This window comes from Chiloscyllium plagiosum, chromosome 7 (assembly GCF_004010195.1).
Source record: "Chiloscyllium plagiosum isolate BGI_BamShark_2017 chromosome 7, ASM401019v2, whole genome shotgun sequence".
Classification (NCBI taxonomy): domain Eukaryota; kingdom Metazoa; phylum Chordata; class Chondrichthyes; order Orectolobiformes; family Hemiscylliidae; genus Chiloscyllium; species Chiloscyllium plagiosum.
Window position 1 is genome coordinate 73,199,394 of NC_057716.1, and position 14,316 is coordinate 73,213,709.

Genomic DNA, 14,316 nt, shown 5'->3' on the forward strand with positions numbered 1-14,316 from the left:
GTGTTGAGGGACGCGCTGAAGCTTGGGGCAGCTGCCGCCAAGGCGCGTTGGGGAAAGACCACTGTGTAAAGTGTGCCTGCCTAACGAAGAACAGGGGGCCCATGCAGTCATTTGGGCTCTGCTGACACCTCAGCTAATTATATGGGCATATGATCAAAAAATGTACAGACCTGTATAAAAATGATAAGTTTTGATCTCTGTACGTAAATGTTTACATACGTATGGCATGATCAATTGTACAGACCATCAAATTATTTATGAATAAAGTATATTTTTGAAATAAAAAAAGTTTCTGATACGCTGAGCAAAATGTGGAGTGGCCCATGTAAAATCTGTATCAGTTTCCTTGTTAAGTTGAATTGCAAATTGAGCAGAAGAAATGGGATGGCAGGTGAAGGACAGTGCACCCAAAGGGGACATCTTTGGAAAGAATAGATGGTACATTTTAGACAAATAGCCCTCCACAAAGATCCATGTCTGAGACATCAATTTCTTTCCATCGATGCTTTGTGACCTTCAGGGTGACTCCAGCTCTATTTTTCTTTTCACTGAAATGTCTTCCGTTTGTAGGAATATAAATATGATTAAGTACCTGGAAACCTTTTTTTATTAGAACAAAGGAAACTACAGATTATTTGATAAATGTGTTTAAGATTATCAAGGGATAGGGCCGTGTAGATAGATAATGGCCATTACTAATGATTGAGTGATCCAGAACGCGGATACATGGAATTAAGATCAAATGTAACAAGGTTAGGACAAAGCAAATACATATTTTTTGACAGATACAAAGGGCTGCGAAATTGCATGGAAGGCTCAACTGAAGTACAGATTGACTCGAGGAAGATGTTAATATTTTAGAATCGGTACACCTTGTTAAAGGAAATTGGAACAAAATAATGTAGAAAGGTGCATATGATTAGTTATTACCACATACACGGAAGAGGAACTCTAGCAAGAACAGGTTAGGTTGATTAACTAATTTCCATGCTGTAATTTCTCAAAAAAATACAGGGTGGCTCACCAACTTGTTGTTCAGAATTAGACCCTGAATCAATAACTTCAATTGTCCAGAACAGATCACACACTGCTCCAATCACCTGCGTATACTATACTTTATATGTTGTAGGGTGGCATGGTGGCTCGGTGGTTACTCACAGCACAGGGTCCCAGGTTCGATTCCAGCCTTGGGCGACTGTCTGTGTAGAGTTTGCACATTCTTCCCATGTCTGGGTGGGTTTCCTCCGGGTGCTCTGGTTTCCTCCCACATTCCAAAGGTGTGCAGGCCAGGTGAATTGGCCATGCAAAATTGTCCATTGTTGTTAGGTGCATTAGTCAGAAGGGGGGTGGGTTACTCTTCAGAAGGTCGGTGTGGACTTGTTGGGCCAAAGGTCCTGTTTCCACACTGTAGGGAATCTAATCTAATCCCATGAATTTATGGTATTGTATTCTAAACAAAGTGCCATTGGAACAACAGTCCTAAAAGTTATTTGAAGCTGTTTTATTAATTTCCATTCATTTCTTTTTCACAGAGCTTGTGCCATTTTGGGTGTTATATTTCTTATTTCAACTCTCTGCATTTATGGTAAAGCTATTCACGACCTTGCTACAAAGCTGCTTCCTGAAGTGGTAAGAGAATTTTGCTTTAATTGCTGTTGCTTTGAAGGTAACGGGGATCTGCTACATCCAAGCTGGGTGGCCAACAAGTAACAACATTTGAAAATTATTGGTGGCATGTGGGTGGGGGCAAAATGTTGAGATGAAACACTGGCCAGAAAATTCTCCAGTAAATTCCTCTGGCCAAAAAAATCCCCGATAGTGACTTTGCCTTATGCACTACAAATCATGCATATGGAAATGGAGTTTCTGCTGCCATTTGAAAGCAGCTCCCAGAAATTCTACAACTTTTATTTTTGTCAAGGGTCTTTGTAAGCTGTGTTGTTCCCTTTGATGATTTAACTTCTGTTTCAGATTTCCTGGAGAGTAACAAGAGCTCAATGAGTTCCTTTGAGAATACCCAAGACCACATTCCCAAATCACAATGGGTAAATGGGCTCAGGACTAGCAGATGGAGTTTAATTTTGGATAAATGTGAGGTATTACATTTTGGAAAAACAAGCAAGGGTAAGACTTATACAATTAATGGTAGGATCCTGGGTAGTATTGTAGTACAGAGAGTTCTAGAGATTCAGGCACATAATTCTTTGATATTTGCATCACAGGTAGTTAAGTAGGAGTTTAGCACACTTGCCTTCATTGCTCAGACCTTTGAGTATTGGAGTTGGAACAGGACCTGTTGTACAGGACATTGTAAAGCCTTTTCTAGAGTACTGTGTGCAGTTCTGGTTGCCTTGCTATTGGAAAGATATTTTAAAATTGGAGAGGGTTCAGAAAAGATTTATCAAGACATTGCCAGGGATGGAGAGATTGCGTTGTGAAAATAGGCTGATTAGACTGAGACTTCTTTCACTGGCATGTAGGGGGCTGAGGGATGGCCTTAAAGAGGTTTATAAAATCATGAGTAGCATAGATAAGATGAATAGCAATGGTGTTGACCTCAGGGTGGGGGAGTTCAAAATTAACAGGCATATTTTCAAGGTGGGAGGAGAAAGTTTTAAAAAGGACATGTTGGGCAACAGAGACTGGTTCATGTATGGAATGAACTTTCAAAGGAAATGATGAATACAGGTATAGTTACAAAATATAAAAGGCATTTAGATAATTATATGAATAGGAAAGGTTTGGAGAGATACAGGCCAAATGCAGGCAAGTGGGACTAGTTTAGATTTGGAACAGCGTGGACTAGTTGGACCAAAGGGTCTGTTTCCATGCTGTATGACTCTATGACACATAGGGGATAAATGGTTATTAATTAAGATACCGAGTTTTTCTTGAGTTGAAATGTGAATGCAGAAGAATTCCACAGTTCATTTAGCCAATGCCAGTTCCATAAATATAATGCTGTAGACTGGTATGACAAAGGCATTCTGATATGTTTCTTCTAATAAACTAAGTGGTCACTTTGTCTGTAACAATGTAATATTTTTAATGAGGTTATAATTCAGTAAATGTTTATTATCTATGGTTCAGTTTTTAAAATTATACAAAATATTTATCATAATCATGCATTGTAGAAACATGATTGCTTTAGGACAAGTTTTACACAGTATCTCTTTCACCAATATGTTTCATTCAGGCACGGCAGAAGTACATAAATAATCATATATTTTTGATTTTAAAAATAAAACGAATAGAGAGAAAACATTTGGGTCCATGAGAGCTTCTCTTTCAATAGATTGTGTACAATTTAACTTGTTCTGACTTTATTCCATCTTTTAAAAGGTTCAGGGATTATTGCAATCAATTGTGCAATCAGTTCCCTAAAGGTAATCTCTCAAATCTCAAGAATTTTCCATTTCTGCTATTTGGTACAATCTTTCTCCATTTCATAAATAGCGCCTATGCCCATTAGGCTTGAGGAGAGCATTTACAATTTTAAAAATTCATTCATGGGATGTAGATGTCACTGGTTGGGTCAGCATTTGTTACCCATCCCCAATTGCTCTTCACAAGGTGGTGGTGAGCTGCCTTTTTGAACCTTTGCTATTCGTGGGGTATAAATATACCCATGGTACTGTTAGTAAGGGAGTTTCAGGGATTTGACCCAATTACACTGAAGGAACTGTGAACTAGCTTCATGTCAGGATGATGTGTTGCTTGGGCACAAGCTTCAGGTGCTGGGGTTTTCATACATCATCTGCCCTCCTCTTTCAAGGAAGAGCTCAAGGGTTTGGAAACTGTTGTTGGAGGATCGTTGGTAAATTGCCTCAGTGTATCTTGTGTATAGTACACAGTGCTGCCACTGTGCATTGTTGGGAGAGGGCATGCAGTCAGATTGGTAGATGAGATGCCAATCAAGTGGGCTGTTTCATCCAAAACAGTTTTATGTGGCTTGAGTATTGTTGGAGCTGCTTTCATCCAGACGAGTGGAAAGAATTCCATCACCTTTCTGACTTTTCCTTGTAGCTGGTGGGCAGGAGTTGGGGTGATAGCGGTAAGTTAGTTGGCACAGAATTTCTGGCCTCCAATCTGTCCAAGTAGCCCCTAGTCCAGTTCAGTTTCTGGTCAAGGGTAATCTTAAGATGTTGATAAGGAGGGAGTCAATGATGGTAATGCCATTAAATGTATAGGGAAGTTGGTAAGATTCTCTTTTGTTCGCGTGGTGCTGGCACTTGTGTGCCATGAATGTATCTTGCCACTTATCAGCCAAAACCTGCTGTGCTTTTCCAGCACCACACCCTTGACTCTAGTCTCCAGCATCTGCAGTACTCACTTTCACCGAAACCTAAATATTGATTACATCATGATGCATGTGGACATGCATTATCTAAGTATCTGAGGAGTTGCAAATAAGGAATATTGTGTAATCATTAATGAATGATCCTCAGTTCTGATCTTATGATCAAAGGAAGATCATTGTGAAAGCAAAACAGAAGATGATTGGGTTTATACATTACCCTGAGGTAATGTACAATCTAGTCCCATTTGACAGTCTCTCTAAACCCTTCTTATTCATATACCCATCCAGAGCCTTTTAAATATTAGAATTATACCAACCTCCATCACTTCCTCTGGCAGCTCATTCCATACACATACCACCCTCTGCTTGAAAAGGTTGCCCCTTAGGTCTCTTTCATATCTTTCCTCTCTCACCCTAAACCTATAACCTCTAATTCTGGATGCTCATATCCCAGGGAAAAGACATTGTCTATTTACCCTATCCATGCCCCTCATGATTTTATAAACCACTACAAGATAATCCCTCTGCCTTCGACGCTCCAGGGAAAACAGCCTGAGTCTATTCAGCCTCTCCATATAGCTCAAGCCCTCCAATCCTTGCAACATCCTTATAAATCTTTTCTAAACCTTTCTACGTCTCACAACATCGTTCTGGTAGGAAGGAGATCAGAATTGCACACAATATTCCAAAAGTGGCCTCACCAAGGTCCTGTATAGTTGCAACATGACCTCCCAACTCCTGTACTCAATACTCTGACCAATAAAAGAAAGCATACCAAACACCTTATTCACTATCTACCTGTGACTCCACTTTCAAGGAACTATGAACCTGCACTCCAAGGTCTCTTTGCTCAGCAACACTCCCGAGGACCTTCCCATTAAGTGTATACATCCTGCCCTGTTTTGCCCTCGACTTTCCGAAATTATCTGACCAGGTCTGATTTGTCCTCCTTTTTGTGGACAGTAATACCTGGGCAATCGTCCACATTACTGAGTAGAGCCAGTGTTGTTGCTGGACTGGAACAGCTTGTCAACTAGTTCTGAGCCACATATCCTCTGAATTATTGCCAGAATGCTGCCAGGGTCTAGTACCTTTTGCCATTTCTCAAAAAGTATAAAGGCAGTAGGAGTACTCTTAAGAGGGAAATCAGGAGGGCAAAAAGGGGACATGAACTAGCTTTGGCAAATAGAGTTAAAGAGAATCCAAAGGGATTTCCTAAGTATGTTCAGGACAAAAGGGTAACTAGGGAGAGAATATGGCTCCTCAAAGATCAGCGAAGTAGCCTTTATATGGAGCCGCAGGAGAGGGGGGGGAGATACTAAACAGGTATTTTGCATCATTCTTTGCTGTGGAGAAGGACACGCAAGAAATAGAATATAGGGAAATAGATGGTGACATCTTGGAAAATGTCCATATTACAGAGGAGGAAGTGCTGGATGTCTTAAAATGCACAAAAGTGGATAAATCCCCAGGACCTGATCAGGTGTACCCTAGATCTCTGTGGCAAGTTAGGGAAGTGATTACTGGTCCTATTGCTGAGATATTTGTATCATCGGTAGGCACAGGTGAGGTATCGGAAGACTGGAGTTTGGCTAACATGGTGCCATTATTTAAGAAAGGTGGTAAGGACAAGCCAGGGAACAATAGACCAGTGAGCCTGACATTGGTAGTGGGCAACTTGTTGGAGGGAATCCTGAGGGACAGGATGTACATGTGTTTGGAGAGGCAAGGACTGATTTGGGATAGTCAACATTGCTTTGTGCATAGGAAATCATGTCTCACAAACTTGATTGAATTTTTTGAAGAAGTAACAAAGAGGATCGATGAGGGCAGAGCGGTGGACTTGATCTATATAGACTTCAGTAAGGCATTTGACAAGGTTCCTCATGGTAGACAGGTCAGCAAGGTTAGATCACATCGAATACAGGGAGGACTGGCCATTTAGATGCTGAACTGGCTTGAATATAGAAGACTTGAATATAGAATATAGATAGTGGTGGAGGGTTGTTTTTCAGACAGGAGACCTGTAACCAGTGATGTGCCACAAGGATCGTCATTTATAGAAATGATTTGGACTTGAAAATAGGAGGTATTGTTTGCAGATGACACTAAAATTGAAGGTGTCGTGGATAGCGAAGAAGGTTACCTCGGATTCCAACGGAATATTGATCAGATGGGCCAGTAGGCTGAGGAGTGGCAGATGGGTTTAAATTTAGATAAATATGAGGTGTTGCATTTTGGAAAGACAAATCAGGGCAGGACTTATATACGTAGTGGTAAGGTCCTGCTGCTGAACAAAGAGACCTTGGAGTGCAGATTCATAGTTCCTTGGAAGTGGAGTCATGGGTAGGTGAATGGTGACGAAGGCATTTGGTATGCTTTCCTTTATTTGTCAGAGTATTGAGTACATACGTTGGGAGGTCATGTTGTGGCTGTACAGGACCTTGGTTAGGCCACTTTTGGAATATTGCATGTAATTCTGGATTCCCTGCTACCGAAAGGATGCTGTGAAGCTTAAAAGGGTTTAGAAAAAATTTACAAGGATGTTGCCATGTTTGCAGGGTTTGAGCTATAGAGTGGTATAGGCTGGAGCTGTTTTCACTGGAGCATCAGAGGCTGAGGGGTGATCTTATAGAGTTTATAAAATCATGAGGGGCATGGATAGAGTAAATAGACAAGATATTTTCCCTTCAGTGTGGGTGTCCAGAACTAGAGGGCATAGGTGAGAGGGTAAAGATTTAAAAAGGACCTAAGAGGCAACTTTTTCCTGTGGGGTGGTGCGAGTATGGAATGAGCTGTCAAGGAAGTGGTGGAGGATGGTACAATTCTAATGTTTAAAAGGCTCCGGATGGGTATATGAATGGGAAGGTTTAGAGGGATATGGGCCAAGTGCTGACAAATGGAACTAGATTAATTTAGAATGTTTGGTTGGCATGGATGAGTTGGTCCAAAGGGTCTGTCTCTGTGCTGTACATCTCTATGACTGTATGAGTGAATTGAATTAGCTGAAGGCTGATAGCTGTGATGTTAGGCACCTCAAAAGGAGGCCAAGATTGGTCAACCCCTTGGCATTTCTGCCTGAAGATAAGATTCTAGTGTTTCAACTTTATATTTTCTAAGATGTGCTGGATTCATTTGTCATTGATGATGAAGATATTTGGAAACTCTCCTCTTTCAGTTCATTAGGACAAAGTGAGAACTGCAGATGCTGGAGATCAGAGTCAAGAGTGTGGTGCTAGAAAAGCACAGCAGGTCAGGCAGCATCTGAGGAGCAGGAGAATCAATGTTTCGGGCACAGGCTCTTCATCAGGAATGAGGCTTGTGGGCCGGGGGGCTGAGAGATAAATGGGAGGGGGTGGGGTTGGGGGCAAGGTAGCTGAGAATGTGAGAGGTAGATGAAGGTAGGGGAGAAGGTGATAGGTTGGAGAGGAAGGTAGGGCTGATAGGTGGGAAAGACTATGGACTGGTCAAGAGAGTTGGAGGCTTGGGATTGGGAAAAGGTGGGGGAAGGGGAAATGAGGAAACTGGTGAAATCCACACTAATCCCGTGTTGTTGCAGGGTTCTAAGGCAGAAGATGAGGTGTTCTTCCTTCAGACATCTTTCCTACTTGTCCGCTCCACCTTCCTCTTCAACCTATCACCTGCTCCCCCACCTTCATCTACCTTCCCCCAGCACCCCCCCCCCCGCCCCCCCCTCATTTATCTCTCAGTACCCTGGCCCACAAGCATAATTCCTGATGAAGGGCTTATGCCTGAAACATTGATTCTCCTGCTCCTCAGATGCTGCCTGACCTGCTGTGCTTTTCAGCATCACAATCTCGACTCCTCCAGTTTATTGTTTAATTGTCCACAAGCATTTATAATTGGATGTGGTAGGACTGCAGATCTTAAGTCTGATGTGGGATCTCTTAGCCCTGGCTGTTGCATGCTGCTTCTACTAGCTGACATGCAAGTAGCCCTGTGCTGTAACTGCAGTAGTTCGACACCCCATATATAGGTATGTCCGGTGCTGCTCCTAGCATGTGTACCTACGCTTTTCAGTTAACAGTATGATGTAAGGTGTGTGATTTATATATAATTTAATATCATTCATTTTAGAGTTTGGATTTTGAATTAGTGTCATGCTGTTTCTAGCTTGAGAGATTGTTCTCTTTTTACTTTTAAAAAAAAAGGTCTTTTACTGAACAAGCATACAATGCTGCAGCTTTGATTCTATGCAATATTATCAGAATAAGAAGTTGTCCAAATGAGGCAGCAATGATGAGGAATTTCTTCTCACAAAGGGTCTTGAATCTGTGGAATTCTTTATTACAGAGAGCTGCAGAGGCTGGGTCCTTTATTTTCTTTTTGATTTGATTTATTATTGTCATGTGTACTGAAATACAGTGGAAAGTATTGTTTTGTGTGTTAACCAGACAAATCATACCTTACATAAAAATATCAAGGTAATAGAACAGAATGCAGAATATAGTGTTATGGCTACAAATCCTATTCAAAGCTGCAAATGGGAAATCATGTTTAACCAATTTATTGGAGTTCTTTGAAGAAGTGACTTGCACTGTGGATGAAGAATAGCCTGACAATATACTGTACCCAGGATTTCCAGAAGGCATTGGTCAGTACGCCACATAAAAGACACAATGCAGGAGCGCATGATGTAGTGGTTAACAGATTTGCATGGAGAGATAATTGGTTGACTGACAGAAAACAATGGCGTATTCATCAGTGGGTCTTTTTCTGATTGTAAAGATGTGACAAATAGAGTCTTGCAGGGACCTTGGCTTTTTACAATTGATATCAATTCAAAGTTTGGGAGAAGATTTGTAGCTCGGGTGCTCGTTGTTGTGGTTCTGTTTGCCGAGCTGGACATTTGTGTTACAGACGTTTCGTCCTCTGTCTAGGTGACATCCTCAGTGCTTGGGAGCCTCCTGTGAAGCGCTTCTGTGATGTTTATAGTGGATTGTATCTGCTGCTTCCGGTTGTCAGTTCCAGCTGTCCGCTGCAGTGGCCGGTGTATTGGGTCCAGGTCGATGTGCTTATTGATTGAATCTGTGGATGAGTGCCATGCCTCTAGGAATTCCCTGGCTGTTCTCTGTTTGGCTTGTCCTATAATAGTAGTGTTGTCCCAGTCGAACTCAAGTTGCTTGTCATCTGAGTGTGTGGCTACTAAGGATAGCTGGTCATGTCGTTTTAAGGCTAGTTGGTGTTCAAGGATGCGGACCATTAGCTGTCTTCCTGTTTGTCCTATGTAGTGTTTTGTGCAGTCCTTGCATGGGATTTTGTACACTACATTGATTTTGCTCATGCTGGGTATTGGGTCCTTCGTCCTGGTGAGTTGTTGTCTAAGGGTGGCTGTTGGTTTGTGTGCTGTTATGAGTCATAGTGGTCGCAGTAGTCTGGCTGTCAGTTCAGAAATGTTTTTGATGTATGGTAGTGTAGCTAGTCCTTTGGGTTGTGGCATGTCTTCATTCCGTTGTCTTTCCCTTAGGCATCTGTTGATGAAATTGCGGGGGTATCCGTTTTTGGTGATTTTGACCACTAGGACTCATAACGGCACACAAACCAACAGCCACTCTCAGACAACAACTCACCAGAACAAATCCCATGCAAGGACTGCACAAAACACTACATAGAACGTACAGGAAGACAGCTAACGATCCGCACCCATGAAATCCACATATCTGACCCAGAGTTTGGGTTGAATTTGCGGTAAGACTATTTGTTCTAACCTTTGCATTACCACTTCTGCTATGAGTCCAGAGATGGGTGAGCCCATGGGTGTGCCATTGATTTGTTCACATATTTGGTTGTTGAATGTGAAGTGTGTTGTGAGGCACAGGTCCAGTAGTTTGAGTACGCAGTCTTTGTTGATAGGTTCCCCCCCACCGTCTTGTTATCTGCTATCAATGACTGGGAAGGCATGGCAGCTGTTTATAGATGACACAAAGGTAGTTTGTGAAGAGGACTTGGGAGGATGCAGATAGATATAGCTCGGTTGAGTTAATTGGTAAAATCCTGGCAGATGAAATATAATTTGGGCAAATTTAAAGTTGTTTGATTTGCAAGGCAGAATAAAAAAAATGAAAACTATCTAAATAATATCATTTGTAGGATGTGAGCTGTTGGGTCAGCCCATGGCCAGAGATGGCACAAATTGGCAATCTGTGGATTTTTAGTTGGCATAAATATAGCAAATATTTTTACTGCAGTAACTGAACTAGCTTGCTTGGTTCAATATTAAAATGAGACCACAAGTTAGGACAATGATAGCTTTGAGAAGATAAATCCAAGGTCATAGGGTCTAGGCAGAACAAAGAATCTTTCAAATTAATATACAGGCAGTTCTGCTGCAGATGTCTGTAAGAGGCCGTCTGATAAAAGATGTCTGGGAACAGACAGCCCTTTTTTAGTTTAACAAAAATTAAAAGAAAAGTATGAATCCTCAATAACAGAGACAAATGGTAAGATAAAAAGGGAACAAGATTATATCTTGTAAAACTTTAGGAGTTCAGACAAGTTCACTGACCTGTGAAAATGATTGAGTTTCAGTCCTATTAATGGAATAGATGTTGTCTTATTAAGTAAAAGAGTTAGTGTAGAAATATTTAGATAGAGTCAGTAAATTTCACCGTAGAAGATAGCATGTGACTGGAAAGAGTTATAGTTGCAGCTGCAAGATAAAGGGGCTGTGTTTACCTGACCTTCCAAGGAGAGGTGGGACAGAAATTGTTCACTACTCACTGGCTAAAAAATTCTAATATTAGATGTAATCATATAACTTTGCATATAACTAACTTTATGTTAGAACTGATATTATGAATTTTATAGAAATTAGTAGGAATTAGCGTCTTTTTGTACCTCCTGTGCTTAGGATAGTAGGAATTTAAAATGAGTAACAGAATTTGATAAGGATAGTAATGAATACAATGAATAATAGCATTCAAACAGTCCTTAGAGATAAATAAGCCTGGCAAATGTCTGAGAAACAGTTTAACTGTTGTAAATTAATGGGGTATGTTGTAAGATCCCAAGGCCTGATGTTAATGATGTGAGATAAACATCATGGGATCATGGGGAACCTAGGGCTGTTGATAGGGGTTTCCATCATTGATCGGGTGTTTTATAGCATTAGTTGTGTAGATTAGGGGGGCGGAACAATGACATTAATGTTGCATGTAATTAGTTATTGCAACATGAAATGCATGTATCTGCTGCCTTTATCCTTCTAGATGGTTAGCACTGCTGCCTCACAGCACCAGAGACCTGGGTTCAATTCCCACCTCGGGCAACTGTTTGTATGGAGTTTGCACATTCTCCCCGTGTCTGCATGGGTTTCCTCCGGGTGCTCCGGTTTCCTCCCACAGTCCAAAGATGTGCAGGTTAGGTGAATTGGCCATGCTAAATTGCCCGTAGTGTTAGGTGAAGGGGTAAATGTAGGGGAATGGGTTTGGGTGGGTTGCTCTTCGGAGGGTCGGTGTGGACTTGTTGGGCCGAAGAGTCTGTTTCCACACTGTAAGTAATCTAATCTAAGCTGAGTTAATTTATGCAATGCAACTTTCAGAAAGTACACATTGCTGGTATTGAGAGTCAGTGCTGGTGGGAATGGATGTGGTGCCAATCAAGTGGGATACTTTGTCCTGGATGGTGTCAAGCCTTTTGAGTGTTGTTGGAACTACACCCATCCAGGCAACAGGGAGTATTCTATTACACTCCTGACTTGTACTTTAAAGATGATGGACAGGCTTTGGGGAATCAGGAGATGACTCACTCACTACAGGATTTCTAGCCCCTGACTTGCTATTTGACCACAGGGTTGTTTTATAAAGAGAGGTTGGAGACACTGAGTTTGTTTCCACTGGAGTTGAGAAAAGTGAAGGGTGACTCAATTGAAATACATAAGATGGTTCCTGACAAGGTGGCCAAGGAAAGAATGTTTCCGATTTTGATTGGCTCCAGAACCAGAGAGCACTGATAAAAAATTAGAGGCCACCATTTTAAGACACAGATGAGGAGAATATGTTTCTTTGATTGTACAGCAGACAGTAGAGGTGGGGGTTATTGAATATTTTTAAGGCAGAAGTAAATAGATTTTTGTTAGGCAAAGGAAACAAAGATTATTGGGTGTAGATGGGAATATGGAATTCAAAGCAAAATAGATTAATCATAACTTTATTGAATGGCAGAGCAGGCTCACGGGGCTAGCTTTGCTCTTAGTTAAGATGCTCATGTGAGCCATCTTTTCACCTTGGCCTGATGGTTTCCTTTCTGCTGCAATCATGGAAATCACAAATCGTGACCCTTCTGTCCCAGTGTTGACACGGATTAATTTCCATCCCTGCCTTTACAGTCAGTATCAAAAGTGTGCTCTTGAATAACTGAAACAAAACAGTAGTGCTTGCTGGCTAAAAGGTATTAGGAAGTACTTATGATGTGTACAGAGTTTGAATACCCTGAATTAAACTTGAAAATGGAGCTTGTGCTTTCTGGGGACAAGATTTTACTGATCTATTTTTGGCAAAATATAATTATTAGGATTAATCTAAGCAATTAATGACACAAAATTCACACTAGATATTCAGCTCCTCTTATTAGTTACAGACTGATTTATTTCAACAACTCAGCATATATATCAAACTGTCAGTATGTTCTTGTTACTGCAGTATTTGAAGATATTCATGCAGACATTCTTTATCCAAAGAACAACTCTGAGAAGAATATGACAATGAAGGATGATAGATTTAATGTGTTGTACAGTGTTGACAGAAAGCCATCCAGCTATCTCACTTTCTAACTCTTAAGAGATTATGATGTTTCAAAAGTGCAATGATGTTTTAAGTGCAATGAATGGTCTGCATTTTTCATCCTTTCAGGCACTGAGTTCTAGACCACCACCATCCATTGGGTGAAAACTGTTTGTCACCTCCCCTTGAATCTTCGACTTGAATTCTATGCCTCCCTGCACCGCTCCCCCCCTCCTTCAATGATCAAACTCTCTGTTATGGGAAATCTGTCCTTACACTTCATTTGATTTAGGCCCTGCATAATTTCATAAACTCCAATCATTATCTTCCCATCAGTTCGTCTGTTTAAAGTTAAATGTCCCCAGCCTTTCCAATCTCTCCTCAAAGCTAAAATTCTTAAGTCTTTGCAGACTGCTCTTTACATTTTTGAATGCAGTCACACCCTACCTGTAATGGAGAGGCAAGACTGTAGCTAGCTGTGTCTAACTACTGTTTTATATCTCGATAACCTCTCTCTGCTTATATTTGTATGCTTTAGCTAACAATTAAAAGTATCCTGTGTATATTATTAGCCAACTTGTCTATCTGTCCAGTCTCTTCCATGGATCTGTGGGCATGAACTCCAAGGTCTCCCAGTTACTCTATACAATGTAGAAATCTATCATGTACTGTGTATTCCTTTCACTTGGAACAAACATGTCACTTCAGTCTTCTTCAGATAGAATTTCATTTGCCATTTTCTGACCCCTTGACCCATCTATCGATACCTTGCTGCAATTTATATCTTTCTTCCTCACTATCAATTGTGCAGTCAGTTTTTGTGTTGTCTGCAAACTTCTTAATTATCATTCCTATATTAGTGTAACTAATTGAAATATAACATGAAGAACATGGACCTAATATTGAGCTCTGAGAAGCCCTGTTAGAAACAATCTTCCAGTCTCAAAAACTACATGTTTACGATTACACTTGGTTTTTCTGTATCTGAGACAATTTTTGGACTTAACTTGCTACTTTTCCAGTCTGTCATGTCAGACCTTGTCAAAAGCTTTTCTAAAATGTTTTGATTACATTAAGCATACAGTACTCTTTGATGCTCCTTGTTAGCTCTTCAAACATCAAATATAATCAGAAATTACATAGAACATAGAACAATACAGCACAGAACAGGCCCTTCGGCCCATGATGTTGTGCCGAACATTTGTCCTAGCTTAAGCACCCATCCATGTACCTAGCCAATTGCCGCTTAAAGGTCACCAAAGATTCTGACTCTAC

General features: G+C 40.9%; 1 protein-coding gene across 1 annotated transcript in view; it reads left to right on the forward strand.

Annotated features, from left to right (window-relative positions):
- The window catches only part of tmem163a (transmembrane protein 163a), a 227,537-nt gene that overhangs the window by 180,751 nt on the left and 32,470 nt on the right, over nt 1-14,316 (forward strand). Inside the window, exon 5 of the mRNA XM_043694055.1 lies at nt 1,533-1,629. Coding sequence (XP_043549990.1) covers nt 1,533-1,629 — 97 coding nt within the window. The remainder of the gene's footprint in view (nt 1-1,532; nt 1,630-14,316) is intronic.